Here is a 15,777-nt window from a genome sequence, read left to right as displayed (position 1 = left end):
TTTTTATTATATCATCATATAGAAAAATTAATTTTACCTTAAATATAATCAACAAACAAATTCATAAAAAAGAATTTCTTGTTAAATTACTGAAACGTGTAACTTTTTTTAAAATTATTTAAATTAATACCAATATTAAAATTTAAACAAAACGTGTAAGTTATTTTAAACAAAAACTAAATAAATATTAAAAAAATAATTTATCTCTCTTTTTTTACCATCTTTAATAGAATAAAAACATTATATTATTTTCAATTAATTCTATTTAGTCATTACCCAAATTACCTAATAAATTACTCATTAACATATTAAACTCCGTTTTTAGTATTTATAAAAATTTTTAATTCTAAAATAACATTTATTAAAATTAATTTCTAAAATAATTCAAATAATTCAAATTACAATTATAATAACTAAATCTATAAATATTATTAATTTTAAAAATAAAATGCATTCATAAAAAAAAAAAAAATAAGGCTTTTATTTAAAAATAAAAGGAATATTGAAAAACCTTTATACATTGCATTTTTAAAGTAGAAAAGAGCCTATATACTTGTCAAAATGATCAAAAATTAATCTTCAAAAAATCATTTATATCTATTATATTTCCAAATTTATAAAAACTTAAATTTATAACAATATTAATAAAATTTAATAAAATAATTTCAAAGATTTACTATATTCCCAATATCTTTTTATATTTTATATTCATTAATACATTTATAATTTATTTATATATTTAAAATTCTATATCATTATTATCCACGACTTTTTTTATACTAGTCGACAATTTTAAAATGAACATACAAAACCAACCAGAAGAAAATAGGTCTCTACGTGATCTTTTTGATTCAGCAGAAGGATTTCGTAAAAGAATAGAAGAAGGATCATCAGTTATTGTCTTTTTTCTTTTGAATTAAACTTTACAAACAATTTAATAGGAACTATTAACGGACTGTATTTCTTTATATGAAAAATGCCATTATCTTACAAGAAAATTATGTCTTTTTAGTAAAAATGAAGGAATTGATGACATAAACACATCAGAAATAAAGTAGATTCTATATATAACTAATTTTTTTTATCAATCTAAGCATTTAGATTTCTTTTAATAGATTATTATATAGCAGAACTTTTAGACAAGAACGTAACGTCTAATAGATCATCAGCTATAATGAAGTCGAAAGTAATTTACCTAAACTATTTTTTCCAAACTTATTTTTTTCGTAGAATCTATTCATTTCATTCTTAATATTATGTGATAACTATGCATTACTAACTAACTCTGATAAAACCTTATTTGACCACCTTAATTCTACTGAAATGAACAATGAAAATTATATAATCAGAGAATCCGATATTTCAAGAAGAGAAGGAAAAATACAAAGATATAAAAGAGAAAAAGAGTTAAACGAAAATATATCAAATTTTCTAAAAAATCCATCAAAAGATGATAATAATTTGCGAAAACATTTTCTTGAGCTCATTCAACTAGCTATATTCAAGTCTCTGCAAAGCATAGAACAATTAGATCTAGAATTAAAAATGATAGAAATCTCAAAAACAAACAAACAAAACACAAATAATAACTATCATGAAATCCAAACAGAAAAAGAGATGCATTCAACATTAAAAGTGGAAAATAATCCATTAAAAAATGGGGCACTTTTAGACAAAAACGGAAAAGTTTTAGTCCTACCGAATGATTCCGTTTTCTAATAATGATACATAGCCATTACGTCCTTTTACTATTGTAGGGAAAAGAGAACAATTAAAAAAAAGTGTTTTTGGACCAGATCATAGTTTACCTACGATGTCTATTGATGAATATTTAGAAGAAGAAGCAAAAAGAGGGAATATCCTTTCTAATAAACAGTACCATCATATGTTTATTTCCTTATTTCTAAAATTTAATAGAATACCGCAAAATAAAAGAGAAATTGATCAAGATAGCGTAGAAGAAGTGGATAAAGAAACATATAAGGCAAGAGAATGGGATGAATTTAAAGAGGCAAATCCTCGAGGTATTTTCGTATTTTTTTCATAATTTTTTAACCGATTTATTATTAGGATGGGGGAATAGGACAAACAGGTAAAAATAGATTCAAAATAGTAAAAAAACTAAATTTAAATAAAGAGGATAATAAATATTTTTAACTATTATATCCTAAACATTAACAAAACTAAATATTTATTCTAAAAGATTTTTAAAAAATAAAAAAAAAATTAGGGTAAATATACAAAATATAAGTTAATATAAATCATTACTAAACAAAAAAATATTTTTTTAACTTATTCATACTTTTTTCATATAAAATAATATTTATTTTTAAAGATAAAAACATTTTTAAACGATAAACTTTTTAAAAAAAATTTGCAATGGTAAACTTAAACATAAATGCCATGCGCTATTTATCGCAAGATGATTTCAGAGTTCTTACAGCAGTAATACTTTTTCTATCAGTTTTCATATTAAAAGTTATACAGGTAGAAATAGGATCAAAAAATCATGAACTAGTCCCAACTTCTTTAATTGCTCAAATTGCGGGATTAAAAGGTGTTAGCCATCAAAAATGCATCAGTGAATTAGCAAAAAATGGCCTTATTTCTAAGGTTAAAAATGCAAAATGTTCATATTAATATTTTATTCTAAATATTGTAACTAATTTTCTAGATAACGGATATCGACTTACATACATTGGTTATGACTATTTAGCACTAAATGCTTTTTCAAAGAGAGAATGTATATATTCTATTGGAAATAAAATTGGAGTAGGCAAAGAATCAGGTAATATAATAACATCTTTATAAACTTAACATAATTTAGATGTTTACATTATTTCAGACAAAACAGGAAAACAAATGGTTCTTAAAATGCATAAGTATATTTTTCTATATATTTTTACACATATGATCTTTCTATTTAGGCTTGGAAGGATATCTTTTAGAAACGTAAAATTAAAACGTGACTATCTTAAAAATCGAAAATCAGCTAGTTGGATGTATATGTCACGTTTAGCTGCAAAAAAGGAATATACTGTTATGAAAGTAAAGAGAAAAATGTGTATTAACTTTTTTAATCATTTAAAGGTCTTGTACGAAAACATGTTTCCCGTTCCTCAACCTATAGATCAAGTCCGACATTGTATTATTATGGAAAAAATAGAAGCATATCCTTTACATAAAATTAATAATATTTTGCATCCAGAAAAACTTTATATGACTTTAATGCAATTAATTATAAAGTTAGCCAACCATGGACTAATCCATGGTGATTTTAATGAATTCAATATCTTAATTCATGAAAATCTAGATCCAGTAATAATTGATTTTCCACAAATGATTAGTATTGATCATTACAACTCAGAAGAGTAAATAAATCAACATCAATGATTATCTAACAAAAATAGGTATTTTAACCGTGATGTTGAATGTATTAAAAAATATTTCTTGAAAAAATTCCGCTATGAATCAAATTATATTCCTATATTTCATAAAGATGTAAAAAGAGAAAATAATTTAGACATACAAGTAGAAGCAGGAGGAATTAAAAAAAAATTAGCTAAAAAAATAGATATGGTAATTATCTTAGTTATTTTTCAAAGTAATTTAATATTATAGTATTTTAAAAAAAATAAAAATACATCAACAGATGAGGAAACTTTTTCTAGTAGTAATGATACAAATACCAGTCAATCCTCAAAAGATAAAGATTATAGTAGCGAAGATAAAATATCAGATACAACTAGAATTAACTAAAATTTATAAACATAACAAATCATATTAGTTATAGAAACAATATAAATATTAAAACTAAGAGCCTTTTTTTACAACCTTAAACATATATCATGAAAAAACCAAAACAGTTATTTAGTATTGTTCTATTTATACAAATAAGAATCAATGCAAACCGTAAAAACTTTAAATAATACAAATAATACAACAGCAGAAAACAATATCATTTTGCTACATATCAACTATACCGTTCAAAAAAATGAGGCTTATCCTTTTACATATATTTCAAAACAAGATTCTTATTCTATACATATACACTGTTTTTATTCCAATTTCAACTAGAATCTTTCAAAAGTACGTATATTAATTACTTCACCTAAATCTTCAAAATTTGTTTTTTGAATGCTTTCTTGAAACATCTCATTTTTCCAAAATATATTTCTAATACTTGCTACAATTGTAACCAACACAAGCCCTAATTTAGGAAATTGGCCTTGAGCTATGATACTTGAAAAATACCTTAATTTATTATTAAAAATATTAACTATTTCAAGACCACACATACAAATACGCCTTAGGTATAAGCATAAGTATCTTTTTCTGCTGCTCTTCATGAAGATGTGGTAGTAGTAAAAAATACAACCGAAGTTTTTGTCGTAACATAGCAAGATATTTCCACCAAACTTGCCTGTGATGCTGATTTTTATTTCGATAAAAAATACAACAAACAACTTCATAATTACGCCAAAGGGCATCTAATTCGCATCTATTTGGTTTCTTCAACATTTATATAATTATAAAATACAATTTAAGACATTTTTATTAAAATAACCTAATCTCAAATTCCTAACAGAAAAAAATAGACGTTGATAATAAAACGCTAATCTAAAAATATCAATTACAACAATATTTTAAAACAAAAATAATATATGAAATAATTTTTTCCCATTTAAACTCTACTTTTTATTTTAAAATAAAAACACATTGAAATATACATTAATAATCCGAAATTGTTTCAGAAGTTTTAATTATAAAAAAGTACGTAATAAAAAAATAAGATTTAACAAAAATAAGCAAAAAACATTTTACAAACGATTAATGAGTTCGTATAATTTAAACACCAAAAGAAAATACAAAGACTATTGTTTCAATGGCAGGATAATTTCATAATCTAAAAATAGTCAACGATTTATAACATTATAGTTTTCAAAGTAAAATATCTTCAGGATATAGAAATGAATTCTTAAAAAAATAAAAAAAAATTATACAAAAAAAACTACTATTATTTATTAATCACATATTTATAAATAATCATTTTTTTCTAATTAACGACAACTCTGCCATGCTAACAGAAATAAGCAAAAAAAATTCATTAATTTCATTACCTGGAAATCCACAACCAAACCCAATCAATAAATATAATAAAAACAAAGCAACAAAACAGAAAATGACTGTCATTTTTACCGATTCCCACCATATACGCCGCCTAAAAATTAAATTTATCAAAATAGCTATTTAAAAAAAAAAACCCTACCTCAAATAAGAAGACCTTTTAGAAAAAGAAAATGCCGTTTCATTCATATTTTGTGTTCTATTTACTAACAACTCAATACGTTCTCCACGTTCAAGAACTTTTTCAATATTTTCAGTCATAGCTACACCACTGTCAAGATGGACAGTTTTAGATACAAAAAGAAAAAACCTGATTTAACCTGTTCCATCTCTTTTTGAACAACACGCACCATATCCGTCATTAACATCCCATCATCACGACCCATCATAGATATTTTTTCAGCAATTTCTCGACTAAATCCTACAAAACTCGACACAGGAAGCTCAATCATATCATGTAAAGAAAAATATTTAGCAAATTCACGCTTAATCTCATATAACAACGCAAAGGGAACCCTTCGTTCAATCTGATCGGATGTAATACATAAATACGTCAAACCACCAACCGAGTCCACTGGTGTATAAATATAATGAATCATATACATTTTATAAACATATGTAAGTTTTGTCTCTTCATTTAGCACTGCTTTTTCAAGTATCAAAGAAACAAGATCATTCATATCCGTTCCTAAAATATATGTCAGAAAAAAAAAGAAAAAAAGCACAAATCTACCATCAACATTATACTCAGCAAGAATATCTTGTCCTCGAGCAATCCCAGCATAAAAAATCGACATCTCCAGCCAGCAGAGCAGCCGAAACGTGCACTTGTTGAAGATCTAATGTCGAACAACGGAGAAATGATGGTTGTCTAGGCAACTCTCAAGAGCTGATAACTTAAGGCAGAATATCTAACTTTAAATTTCAAAATTTTAAAACCAAAGAATGAATTCTACAGAAAAATTTCCACAGATAAAAGCATGTATCTTTGATATGGATGGGAAGATAATTTCTTATTTTTTTTATATATTTTTAATAGCCTATTAGGCCTTTTGATTGACAGTGAACAGCTTTATACAGAAATTACAAATGAATTGCTAGCTCGCTACAACAAACCAAGTCTTTCTATTGAAACAAAAATAAAGATGATGGGTTTGCATCTAGCAGTTAAAACAAATTCAGGACTCATTTTCTAGGTATTCCTGGTCTCGAAGTAATATATCTTATTTTGAAACAAACATGTAAATAAACGAAAAATAGGCAACAAAAATCCTTATTGAATGGTCTGGTATAGAAGTGTCTGCAGAACAGCTTTACATGGAAGCTAGCGATCTTCAGGTTTCAAAAACAGAAAAAATATGTATTTTCTAACAAAACCTTTCAGAAAATAAAATTCCCAGGTGTTAAAGAAATGCCAGGATGTCAGAAACTACTAAATTATCTTAAAAATAAAAAAATCACTGTTGCTGTTGGTTCTTTTATTTCATTTTGATAATCTATTTAAAATATGTAGCTTGCCACATCATCTAGCATCCGTAGCTTCAAATTAAAAACAGATCATTTAGGACATATCTTTTCTCACTTCAATGGACGAATCATACGTGGTGATGATCCTAGAATTCCTGAAGGGCGCGGGAAGCCTGCACCAGATATATATATACTCTCATTAAAAGTTATCAATGAAGAACGTAAATCAAAAAACTTAGACCCTTTGACTCCCCAAGAATGCCTTGTTTTTGGTAGTTCTAGTATGAAAAGCTCAATACAAGTTTCTAATTTATTTTTAGAAGATAGTATTGCAGGAGTAAAAGCAGGACGATCTGCAGGCATGAGAGTATTGATATCCTATATAACATACAAATAACTAATAATACCAGGTTGTTTGGGTCCCAGAACCTGTAGTATTAGAATATTATAAAGAAGAAAAAAACGATATCATTGGTCCCAACAATGAAATTCTTTTTAGTCTTGAAGATTTTGAACCTAGAAGATATGGACTCTAAAATTTATGCTCTAAACATATTTATATAATTATGTAGATGCTGTACATTGAAAAATCTATATACAATATAAATAAAAATCAACATTTTTAGTTTTATGGAATCCAAATTCTACTATAACTTATTACTAACTGTCTACAACAAGGACATTCTATAAAAGTAAGAATTTTATTAAACAGTTATAATTCAATACCTTTAAAATTACGCATTGCTAATGTTTTTCGACAATCATCACACAAAGCCAAACAACGACATGGCCATAAAACAATATTCCTTGTACTACAACAACATATTACACATGTTCTTGTTTGAAGTATATTTTTATCCTTTGAGCTGTTCATCAATTCCATCATAGCTTGTCTACGATCCTTTATTGTTTCTAAAAGCCTTTTTATATCGTCAGATCCGTGTTTAGAATGCAAAATTTCACGATATTTTGATCTTGTAACTACCATATGTGATGTCATATGTGATTGCAAAATACGAGACTCTTCATGTTCAGGCGAAATAAAGGGTGCTAAACTTCGTAAACTCGGAAATAACTCAGAAAATGTCTTTTCTGCATAAAAATTTTCCCCATTATCATCACTCGAACTCTCTTGTGAACATGTCTCTATATTTTCATTATTTTTCCAATCAATATCATCACTACTATGAATTGAAGGAGATGGTATAAAATCAGAATCATCACTTTCATTCTCTGATATTTCGTACCCTCGAATAAATCTATCATAAAGAAAAGTACTATCTTGATTATCTTGATTATGTTCTTCATAGAAAGGTATCTTTCCCTTTTTTAAAACAAGGATAATCCAGAGAACTAATGCCTTTATAGTTAAAATAGTTTTTGTTAAAAGCATAATAGTAGGCTGCCACCTTGAAACACGATACCTATTAGTGTCTTTTTGTTTCCCATTTTTATATTCAACATTCTTTCGTTCTTTCGAAAATCCATTAACATTTGTTAAATATTCATCGGATTCTTCTATCCATGTTTTTTCAACAAGTTTAATCTCCTCTACTTCATTAAGAAAAACAGCTTCTTGTGCAGAAGTAAGAGCTATCATCCCAAATTTCAAAAGCAAACCGAAAAAATCATCGCTCATATCAAGACCAAGATTATTCCCAACAAAAATTGTCCCATTAAAAATATCAGTTCTTAAATTAGATGAATGGTTAACAATCAACCGCACTATCAGAGATATCATTAAAGAAACAACGATAACAAAAATAGTAATTAAATGAGGTATAAATGATACACAAACAGCTATTTTATTTAGTTGGAAAAAACAATAAAAGATCTTTACTTGTGGAAAAATATAAACCTCGACCATTATAAATACTCCATGAAAAATAAGATAAAAAACTACAACCTATAATGGTTGAAGAGATCAACTATTAATGGTTAAAATAATATAATCGAATTATTTTAAATTACTTTAAAACGTTCAATATTGAAAAGACATAGAAACTGTGTCAATAGAATTCCAAAGACTGACAAAAAGGTGATAAAAATCATTTCCGTAGATGGCGTAGAAAAGTTAAGTTCAGTAAAGGAAACGCTATTAGCAAATAAGTATTTTCAAAATTAACCAACAAAACATTTACGCATATTCAAAAATAGTCATTCCATGATCATTCAAAGGAAGACGCATCTGTAGTGATGCAATCAATGTATTCATAAATGTCACCTAAAAACAATAAACAAATTACTATGCATTTCTGAATACACATACAAAACATATAATTTTATATGTAGACCAAAGAATATATGGAGTTTCATATGGAACAATAAATCTAGGAATATATCTCGCAATCGGATCATTTTTAAACTTAATATACGAAAGTAATGACCATGATGCTTTGGATAGCAAAATAATTGGCATAAACCGCAACAACAAGCGTTTCCAAAAATTCAAATAAACAGGCCTATATACACATAAGAAAAATAAAATCACTGGATCAATAAATACCTTCTCACAGAAGCATATACAATACATCGGTTCAAAACAATCGCCTATTGTATTTCATTAGATTAAATAAGAAACAATATGTTTTCAACCATAATAAATGCAAGAAATATAAACGGTGAAACCCAAATCCCAATCCAAACCTCAAATTTACTCCGAAGATTAGAATCTATCAGACGTTCGCCTCCATAGTGAAAGTAGTTCGGTAATCGCCGAAAAATCATAGTTGAAGCAGACAAATAAGCAATCCCAAATATCTGAACCATTCAAATGGTTCCATCCGAGTCAGAAAAAGTCAAAAAGCTGCCTGTTTTTTCTATACAAAGTGTATTTTGCATAGAAAACTCAATATTAATCTTTTTAACGGTTCACAGTCGGTTGTTTTGTTGTCTAGACAAGTACGTTCTAAAAAATAGCCTAGCAACGACCTCAGAATTTATTTCTATAGTAGATGGAAGATAAGGAAGCAGAAAAAGAGAATATTAGTAGAGGGAAACAAGATATTTTGAATGAAACAGATAGTTTTAATAAGAATTCCGAAAAAAAAATCAAAAATACCGCAGAAAATGAGCGTATAGAAGATAATGATCTATTAGAAAATGAAGAAGTAAAAAAATACATCTAAAAAGTTATTAGTATTGAATAACATTAGAGAAATACAGAAATTGCAGAAGAACACAAATTAAATGGAAACAGAATGTTTCGTCAAGCATTTTTTGATGCCGCAGTTGCATCTTATCAAAAAGCACTAGATATATCATCACCAAACGCAAAAAGTCAAAGAGCCATATACCATGCAAATATAGCAGCTTGTTATATCCAAAAAGTTTTGTTTAAAGTCCTTTTTCAAACTTTATTGAATTTTTTTAGGAATTGTGGGATCAAGCAGTAGACGCGTGTACTCAAGGTAAATAAATCAGATTTTTAAGAAACACTAAGTTAAGAATTTAAAGCACTGAAAGAAGATCCTTCCTATGTTAAGGCAATGCATAGAAGAGCACAAGCAAATGAAAAAATTGCTACATGGAGTTCACTTAATGCAGCATTACTCGGTAAAATATTGCTATTAGAATCAGCATCAATTAACGAACAAAAAGATTATGAAAGCATAGAAAAAGACCTTCCAGAAACATCGCCTATTTTAGAATCAGTTAAAGAGTCTATATCAAGACTCAAACCAAAACTATCAGAAGCACAAGAAAAAGAAAAAGCACAAATGCTCAATCAATTAAAAACCTTAGGTAATAGTATTCTTGGGAAATTCGGCCTCTCAACGGATAATTTCAAAGTCACTAAAGATCCTCAAACAGGAGGTTATTCAATATCCTTTCAAAATTAACATTTACGCAGCAATAAATAATCAAATATTATTTAATGATAAATAGCCAAAATATTATTTAAAATAACTTATATCTAACTTAAACATAGCACTAATTCACTTTTTCCCATTTCTTTAAACATCCATATACATTAAACAAGTGCCCGCTTAGTTGCACCTGGCACTTCTTTATCTAGTCCTAAATACAAAAAGTCATCCCAAGGATGCCTATATAAGCCAGTACGAAGCCTTTTTTGATCCAAGAAATGCCCAATAAGTCCAATGCTTCTTCCTAATACAAAAAGCCCGTTAAGAACACCCATCTAAAAATACAAATAAGTTCCAAGACCATTATATAAACAATAAAAATATACCTTCAAATAATCTTCAACCTCTTCAGTAGTAAACGCACCACAATTCCTTAACAAATCAACAAAACACACAGCAATGCATCCATCAACTTAGAAAAATTAATAAACCAACAAAAAAGATTAACATTTACCATTTAAAATAAGATTATCTTTTTTCGAAGTAGTTATACTCTCAACAACTAGCGCATAATCCAAAAGCTTAGTAGAAGGGAAATTTTTCTTAGCGTAATCTTTAACGATTTGTACACGAAGGTCAGGATTATTTAGAGATTTAACTTTATGACCAATTCCAGGTACTAAAAGAAGTCAAAATGGGAAAAATATATAATATATAATTAAAATACTTAATTTATTCTGTTTTCTCATACTATCAACAAACTCTCTAGGAGAAAGTCCCTTATCCATAGCCTTAGTAAATTCTTCAGCTGCACTATCTAATGCACCTCCAAATCGAGTACCAATAGTCAAAAGTCCGGAAACAAGAGATGACACAAGGTCCTTCCCAGCACGAGTTGTAATAATGGTATTCATAGCACCAGAAACAGCTGGACCCTAAAAAGGTAAATAAATAACAAAAAACAAAAACATACATGATCCGCTGTAAGCATAAGAACCATCTCAAGAAATTTAGAAGCATATGAAGGAAGCCTTCTTCTGAACCAAAGAAGACTCATGACACCGCCAATACCAATATCTTCTTTAAAAACATCCGATATAGGCATACCAGCATAAAGAAGCTCTTGCCCTCGGTCATCCGAAATAGTTGAAATAAAAGCAGCAGGTTTTCTAATAAGACCAAGCTCTTGAGCCCAAGAATAGTCCATAGGTATTTTAGGAACCATAGGCTCTTTTTTTTTAAGAATAACACCTTTATTAAGAAGATCATCATAAACTGTTTTAAGTAATTGAGGAAGATCTTCAAAAGTATCTGGAACATAAATCCCTGCCTCACGCATTGCAGAATTTTTAGCAAAAGCTGTTTCACGACTAGAATTAGCAAACGATCCAGCATGACCAAATTGTATTTCAACATTAAACATAGATGCACACGTGCCAATACACCATGCAACCAACGGCTTCTTAATTAATCCGGCTTCAACAGCTTTAATCACATGATATTCTTCAATACCACCCACTTCACCAAGAAGAAGAAGTATTTTACATTTAGGATCAGCTTCATAACGCAAAAGATGATCCAAATATGTAGTCCCTGGATAACGATCCCCACCAATAGCAATACCCTCGTAAACACCATCCGTGACATTGGAAATAATATTATTTAGCTCATTAGACATACCCCCAGATTTAGACACATATCCTACTGACCCTGGACGATAAAGTTTAGACGAAACGATATTATCCATCATCCCACCAGTATTCCCAAGCTTAAAACACCCTGCTTTAATCCCGCCAACTGTACTAAAAGAACTAAGTCATTATATCAAAAAAGAGTAAACATACGCTGGCCCAATAATAATAACCCCTCGTTCTTTTGCCTTATGAAGAATCTCCCGTGAATGCCTCTCAGGAACCCCTTCTGCAACAATAACAATAGTCTAAAAATAAGCCACAGAAACAACACAAACATAACATACTTTGATCTGTGAATATCTAAGAAGCTCCATTGTACTAGAATATGCAGAACGACTTGATGCAAAACTAACAACAACTGTTGCATCTGGATGCTTTCCAATAGCATCTGATGTAGACTGATAAACAGGAAGCAAGGTTTCTTTCGTTCTAGTAAAAATTAAGCCAAAATTCTAGCAAAAAACACTTCCTAACCCCCAATACATCTTTGAAACAAACTGTCCTCCAAATGTATAAATAATCGCTGCTACTGATGGCGTTTTTCTTCCACAAATAAAATCAAAGTCCTGAAAACACATTAATATCAATTTTCTCCGGAAAAAAAACATACAAGCATTCCTTGCACCGCCTTCGGCTGCATCCCATAGACAAATGCACGAGTATCATGCGTGAACAGCTCTTCTACGTCACTCTGAATACTGCTTGCTGGTGCACGGTAAATATTGTCATTAGCAGAGACCATTGTTATCAGCCTAATTTTTTACTGTTCGCAGGCTCGTATATAGGTTGCCATGGCAACTCACTCGAGAAAGATTATGTAATTATTTTCTATTACAGTCTTGATGAAGAAAGAAAGCAGACTTAAACAGCATATTCTGAAAGAAATAAGCATCAAAAACACATTTTACAATCAAAAATGCGTATATAGAGTCTATAGCCATATATACATTTATAATCCAGACATCGCTCGGAACCAACTGTATTTACAATTAGGACAGATAAATAGATATAAAATAAATACAGAAAAATACAGAAACCTATGCTTTATAGCACTTGTTTTTGTATATATATTTCAATACATCCTCAGATATACAAATTCAGGTGGAGGTATTGACAAATAAACTATCTATTTATTCAAAAGCATACAACGCGCATACAATACGCATATACTGCACATATATATCATCTAATTCATCTAAAAAATCTTCAATACATAGAAGCCCTTCAATATATCTCTTGAGTGTCATTTCTATCCATAAAAAACCATATCCCGCCGAAGTCAATGTTTCTGCAATACACTCAAAACTTAAACATATAAACGCATTTTCATGCGCATATATCCTCTTATTTTCTATTAAAAATAAAAAATATAAGGCATATATCCACTATTTTCAATATATTAATATATTTTTAATATTCTTATCTACTATACATCAAAATCGTGCATACAGGAATAATCTATCGTAAATCCCGAAGACAATATCACAGTATACAAATGTCAGCCAAAGCGATCGCAGAATTTGATGCAAAGGCAATACTAGCATTTTGGCTGAAACATGCAACACCACTATTATCCTGTGATTCACCAGTACCGGAAGCACAAGCACAACCGCTTGCACCAATCTGTACTCTGGAGGACCAAGAAAACACAAGTTGTGGAGCATATACAGCGCATACAAGTGATAAAATAGAAAATATAGCAGATAAAACAACGCATATAGTCCATATTTTGAATAAAACAGAAACAACTTACCCGTGGGTACTCTCTAAACAGCTCGTTATAAAACCAGATCAGCTTATTAAGCGGAGAGGAAAACTTGGACTTATTGGAATCAACTATAATTGGGATGAAGTAAAGCAATGGATAAAAAAACATGCAGGCAAAAAACAGACAGTTGAACGTGTTACAGATGCATTACATACATTTCTTTGCGAACCATTTGTACCACATCCACCTAATACAGAGTTTTATATTAGCATTGTTTCAGAACGAGAGGTAGGATATATGAGTGATAAAGCAGCTATAAAACAGCAAGATACAGTATAAAATTTTACAGCATTATAAAACTTTAATTTTTTATTATTTTCATATTTCTATGATATTCTATGATATATTAAAGTTTTCAAAAAACGTTATTTTTCTTTGAATAACAAAAAACATTCAATACTTTTACGAGTACAAAAGTGTTCTATAATACTACATCACTTTTTATGTATAATTTTTACACAGAAAAATTTCTAGGACACTGGACTTGTATGCAATATAACGTTGTGCTGTACTTTTGCGCTATACTATATATACAATGCATTTAGTATATTGCAATTACACTATCGTATTCTTGAATCAATTCTATACTTTTATAGCATAATTGCATTTCTATAGCGTATCTAGACATTTTACATTTCTACTATGCTGCATTATTTTTAAACTTTTTTAAGGGTATCAACTAATGTTTCTTAATAGGGTGACTGGATCCAATTTACACATGAAGGCGGTGTGGATATAGGCGATGTAGATAGCAAAGCAGAACGGTGGTTGGCGCCTATTGATTTATCTGAATTCCCAACACGTGAAACACTAGCAACAGCACTATTAAAAAAAGTTCCATTAGAACTACATGATGTCTTAACACGGTTCATTGTTCGACTATACACAGTCTTTGTTATATGTCATTTTACATATCTTGAAATCAACCCACTTGTCGTAATGCAAAATACAGAAAAAAACATAGAAATATATTATCTAGATGTGGCAGCAAAATTGGATCAAACAGCAGAATTTGAAGCAGGAGCCAAATGGGCAGCAGCAAGAGCTCCTCATGCATTGATAGGCGCAGTATTGCAGCCACAAAACACTGTTAATGTAGATTCGGGACCACCTATTGTATTTCCAGCACCTTTTGGGCGAACATTAACAAAGGAAGAGCAATATATTGCAAAACTTGACTCAAAGACGGGCTCATCACTTAAACTAACATTGCTAAACCCTTCAGGACGTATATGGACGCTAATTGCAGGAGGAGGCGCAAGCGTTATATACGCAGATGCAATTTCAGTTGCAGGATATGCATCTGAACTAGCAAACTATGGAGAATATAGTGGTGCGCCGACGGAAACTCAAACATATGAATATGCACGCACAATTTTTGATCTTATGACTCGCGGCCCTTTACATCCTGATGGAAAATATTTATTCATTGGTGGAGGTATTGCAAATTGTAAGATTCTTTCTTAAAAACTATAAGTTAAAAAGCAACTAACCATAGAATTAGTTACAAATGTTAGCAATACATTCAAAGGTGTAATTCGTGCTATGCGTGATTACGCATCTGCTTTTCATGCACATAAGGTACAAATATGGGTCCGGCGCGCTGGCCCCAACTATCAAGAAGGTTTGCGAGCAATTAAAGCAGCAGGAGAGGAGCTCTCTTTACCTCTAAAGGTTTTTGGTCCAGAAACACATGTTTCAGGTAATATTTATCATATTTTTTCTTTTAAACTAATCTTTTAGAAATTGTACACTTTGCTCTTCTTGGGAAACCATCAACAGAACCAGTTATTGGCATTAATTAAAAACATTTTGATAAATTCATTTTTAACCACATTAATAATTTATTCTCAACCTGTATAATTTATAATATACATCATTATAAATCGTTCCATGAATCCAGTATTTCAAA

General features: G+C 29.4%; 10 protein-coding genes across 10 annotated transcripts; 5 read left to right on the top strand and 5 right to left on the bottom strand.

Moving 5' to 3' along the window:
- Positions 1–797: 797 nt before the first annotated feature.
- On the top strand, positions 798–2,096 carry T551_00580 (uncharacterized protein; the record flags this gene model as incomplete). The annotated part of the gene is made up of 7 exons (XM_018372846.1): positions 798–899; positions 942–1,054; positions 1,102–1,186; positions 1,231–1,686; positions 1,733–1,875; positions 1,918–2,024; positions 2,071–2,096. 7 exons carry the CDS (start codon positions 798–800, stop codon positions 2,094–2,096), a joined length of 1,032 nt encoding a protein of 343 aa, XP_018231182.1.
- Positions 2,097–2,379: 283 nt separating this feature from the next.
- Positions 2,380–3,759, top strand: T551_00579 (protein kinase RIO2; the record flags this gene model as incomplete). Its single annotated transcript, XM_018372845.1, has 7 exons — positions 2,380–2,445; positions 2,488–2,629; positions 2,675–2,788; positions 2,828–3,048; positions 3,091–3,371; positions 3,411–3,579; positions 3,622–3,759. The coding sequence occupies 7 exons, from the start codon at positions 2,380–2,382 to the stop codon at positions 3,757–3,759; spliced, it is 1,131 nt and encodes a 376-aa protein (XP_018231181.1).
- Positions 3,760–4,073: 314 nt separating this feature from the next.
- T551_00578 (uncharacterized protein) lies at positions 4,074–4,521 on the bottom strand (the record flags this gene model as incomplete). The annotated part of the gene is made up of 2 exons (XM_018372844.1): positions 4,074–4,254; positions 4,301–4,521. The coding sequence occupies 2 exons, from the start codon at positions 4,519–4,521 to the stop codon at positions 4,074–4,076; spliced, it is 402 nt and encodes a 133-aa protein (XP_018231180.1).
- A 525-nt stretch (positions 4,522–5,046) lies between these two features.
- On the bottom strand, positions 5,047–5,924 carry T551_00577 (uncharacterized protein; the record flags this gene model as incomplete). The annotated part of the gene is made up of 4 exons (XM_018372843.1): positions 5,047–5,221; positions 5,270–5,390; positions 5,438–5,815; positions 5,861–5,924. The coding sequence occupies 4 exons, from the start codon at positions 5,922–5,924 to the stop codon at positions 5,047–5,049; spliced, it is 738 nt and encodes a 245-aa protein (XP_018231179.1).
- A 148-nt stretch (positions 5,925–6,072) lies between these two features.
- On the top strand, positions 6,073–7,130 carry T551_00576 (uncharacterized protein; the record flags this gene model as incomplete). Its single annotated transcript, XM_018372842.1, has 7 exons — positions 6,073–6,109; positions 6,175–6,279; positions 6,324–6,340; positions 6,388–6,465; positions 6,512–6,595; positions 6,641–6,961; positions 7,005–7,130. The coding sequence occupies 7 exons, from the start codon at positions 6,073–6,075 to the stop codon at positions 7,128–7,130; spliced, it is 768 nt and encodes a 255-aa protein (XP_018231178.1).
- A 92-nt stretch (positions 7,131–7,222) lies between these two features.
- On the bottom strand, positions 7,223–9,363 carry T551_00575 (uncharacterized protein; the record flags this gene model as incomplete). The annotated part of the gene is made up of 8 exons (XM_018372841.1): positions 7,223–7,278; positions 7,321–8,394; positions 8,435–8,522; positions 8,566–8,689; positions 8,736–8,818; positions 8,864–9,056; positions 9,101–9,144; positions 9,190–9,363. 8 exons carry the CDS (start codon positions 9,361–9,363, stop codon positions 7,223–7,225), a joined length of 1,836 nt encoding a protein of 611 aa, XP_018231177.1.
- Positions 9,364–9,548: 185 nt separating this feature from the next.
- On the top strand, positions 9,549–10,436 carry T551_00574 (uncharacterized protein; the record flags this gene model as incomplete). The annotated part of the gene is made up of 4 exons (XM_018372840.1): positions 9,549–9,704; positions 9,750–9,923; positions 9,968–10,004; positions 10,051–10,436. 4 exons carry the CDS (start codon positions 9,549–9,551, stop codon positions 10,434–10,436), a joined length of 753 nt encoding a protein of 250 aa, XP_018231176.1.
- Positions 10,437–10,567: 131 nt separating this feature from the next.
- On the bottom strand, positions 10,568–12,839 carry T551_00573 (ATP-citrate synthase subunit 1; the record flags this gene model as incomplete). The annotated part of the gene is made up of 9 exons (XM_018372839.1): positions 10,568–10,738; positions 10,790–10,875; positions 10,918–11,082; positions 11,131–11,338; positions 11,377–12,214; positions 12,248–12,342; positions 12,382–12,526; positions 12,572–12,663; positions 12,708–12,839. The coding sequence occupies 9 exons, from the start codon at positions 12,837–12,839 to the stop codon at positions 10,568–10,570; spliced, it is 1,932 nt and encodes a 643-aa protein (XP_018231175.1).
- Positions 12,840–13,227: 388 nt separating this feature from the next.
- On the bottom strand, positions 13,228–13,531 carry T551_00572 (uncharacterized protein; the record flags this gene model as incomplete). Its single annotated transcript, XM_018372838.1, has 2 exons — positions 13,228–13,448; positions 13,525–13,531. 2 exons carry the CDS (start codon positions 13,529–13,531, stop codon positions 13,228–13,230), a joined length of 228 nt encoding a protein of 75 aa, XP_018231174.1.
- A 61-nt stretch (positions 13,532–13,592) lies between these two features.
- Positions 13,593–15,670, top strand: T551_00571 (uncharacterized protein; the record flags this gene model as incomplete). The annotated part of the gene is made up of 4 exons (XM_018372837.1): positions 13,593–14,093; positions 14,562–15,315; positions 15,370–15,567; positions 15,609–15,670. The coding sequence occupies 4 exons, from the start codon at positions 13,593–13,595 to the stop codon at positions 15,668–15,670; spliced, it is 1,515 nt and encodes a 504-aa protein (XP_018231173.1).
- Between the last annotated feature and the right edge of the window lie 107 nt (positions 15,671–15,777).

Source organism: Pneumocystis jirovecii (genome assembly GCF_001477535.1).
Source record: "Pneumocystis jirovecii RU7 chromosome Unknown supercont1.2, whole genome shotgun sequence".
Classification (NCBI taxonomy): domain Eukaryota; kingdom Fungi; phylum Ascomycota; class Pneumocystomycetes; order Pneumocystales; family Pneumocystaceae; genus Pneumocystis; species Pneumocystis jirovecii.
The sequence above is the reverse complement of the archived record's forward strand: the minus strand, read 5'-3'. Positions and strand labels throughout refer to the sequence as shown.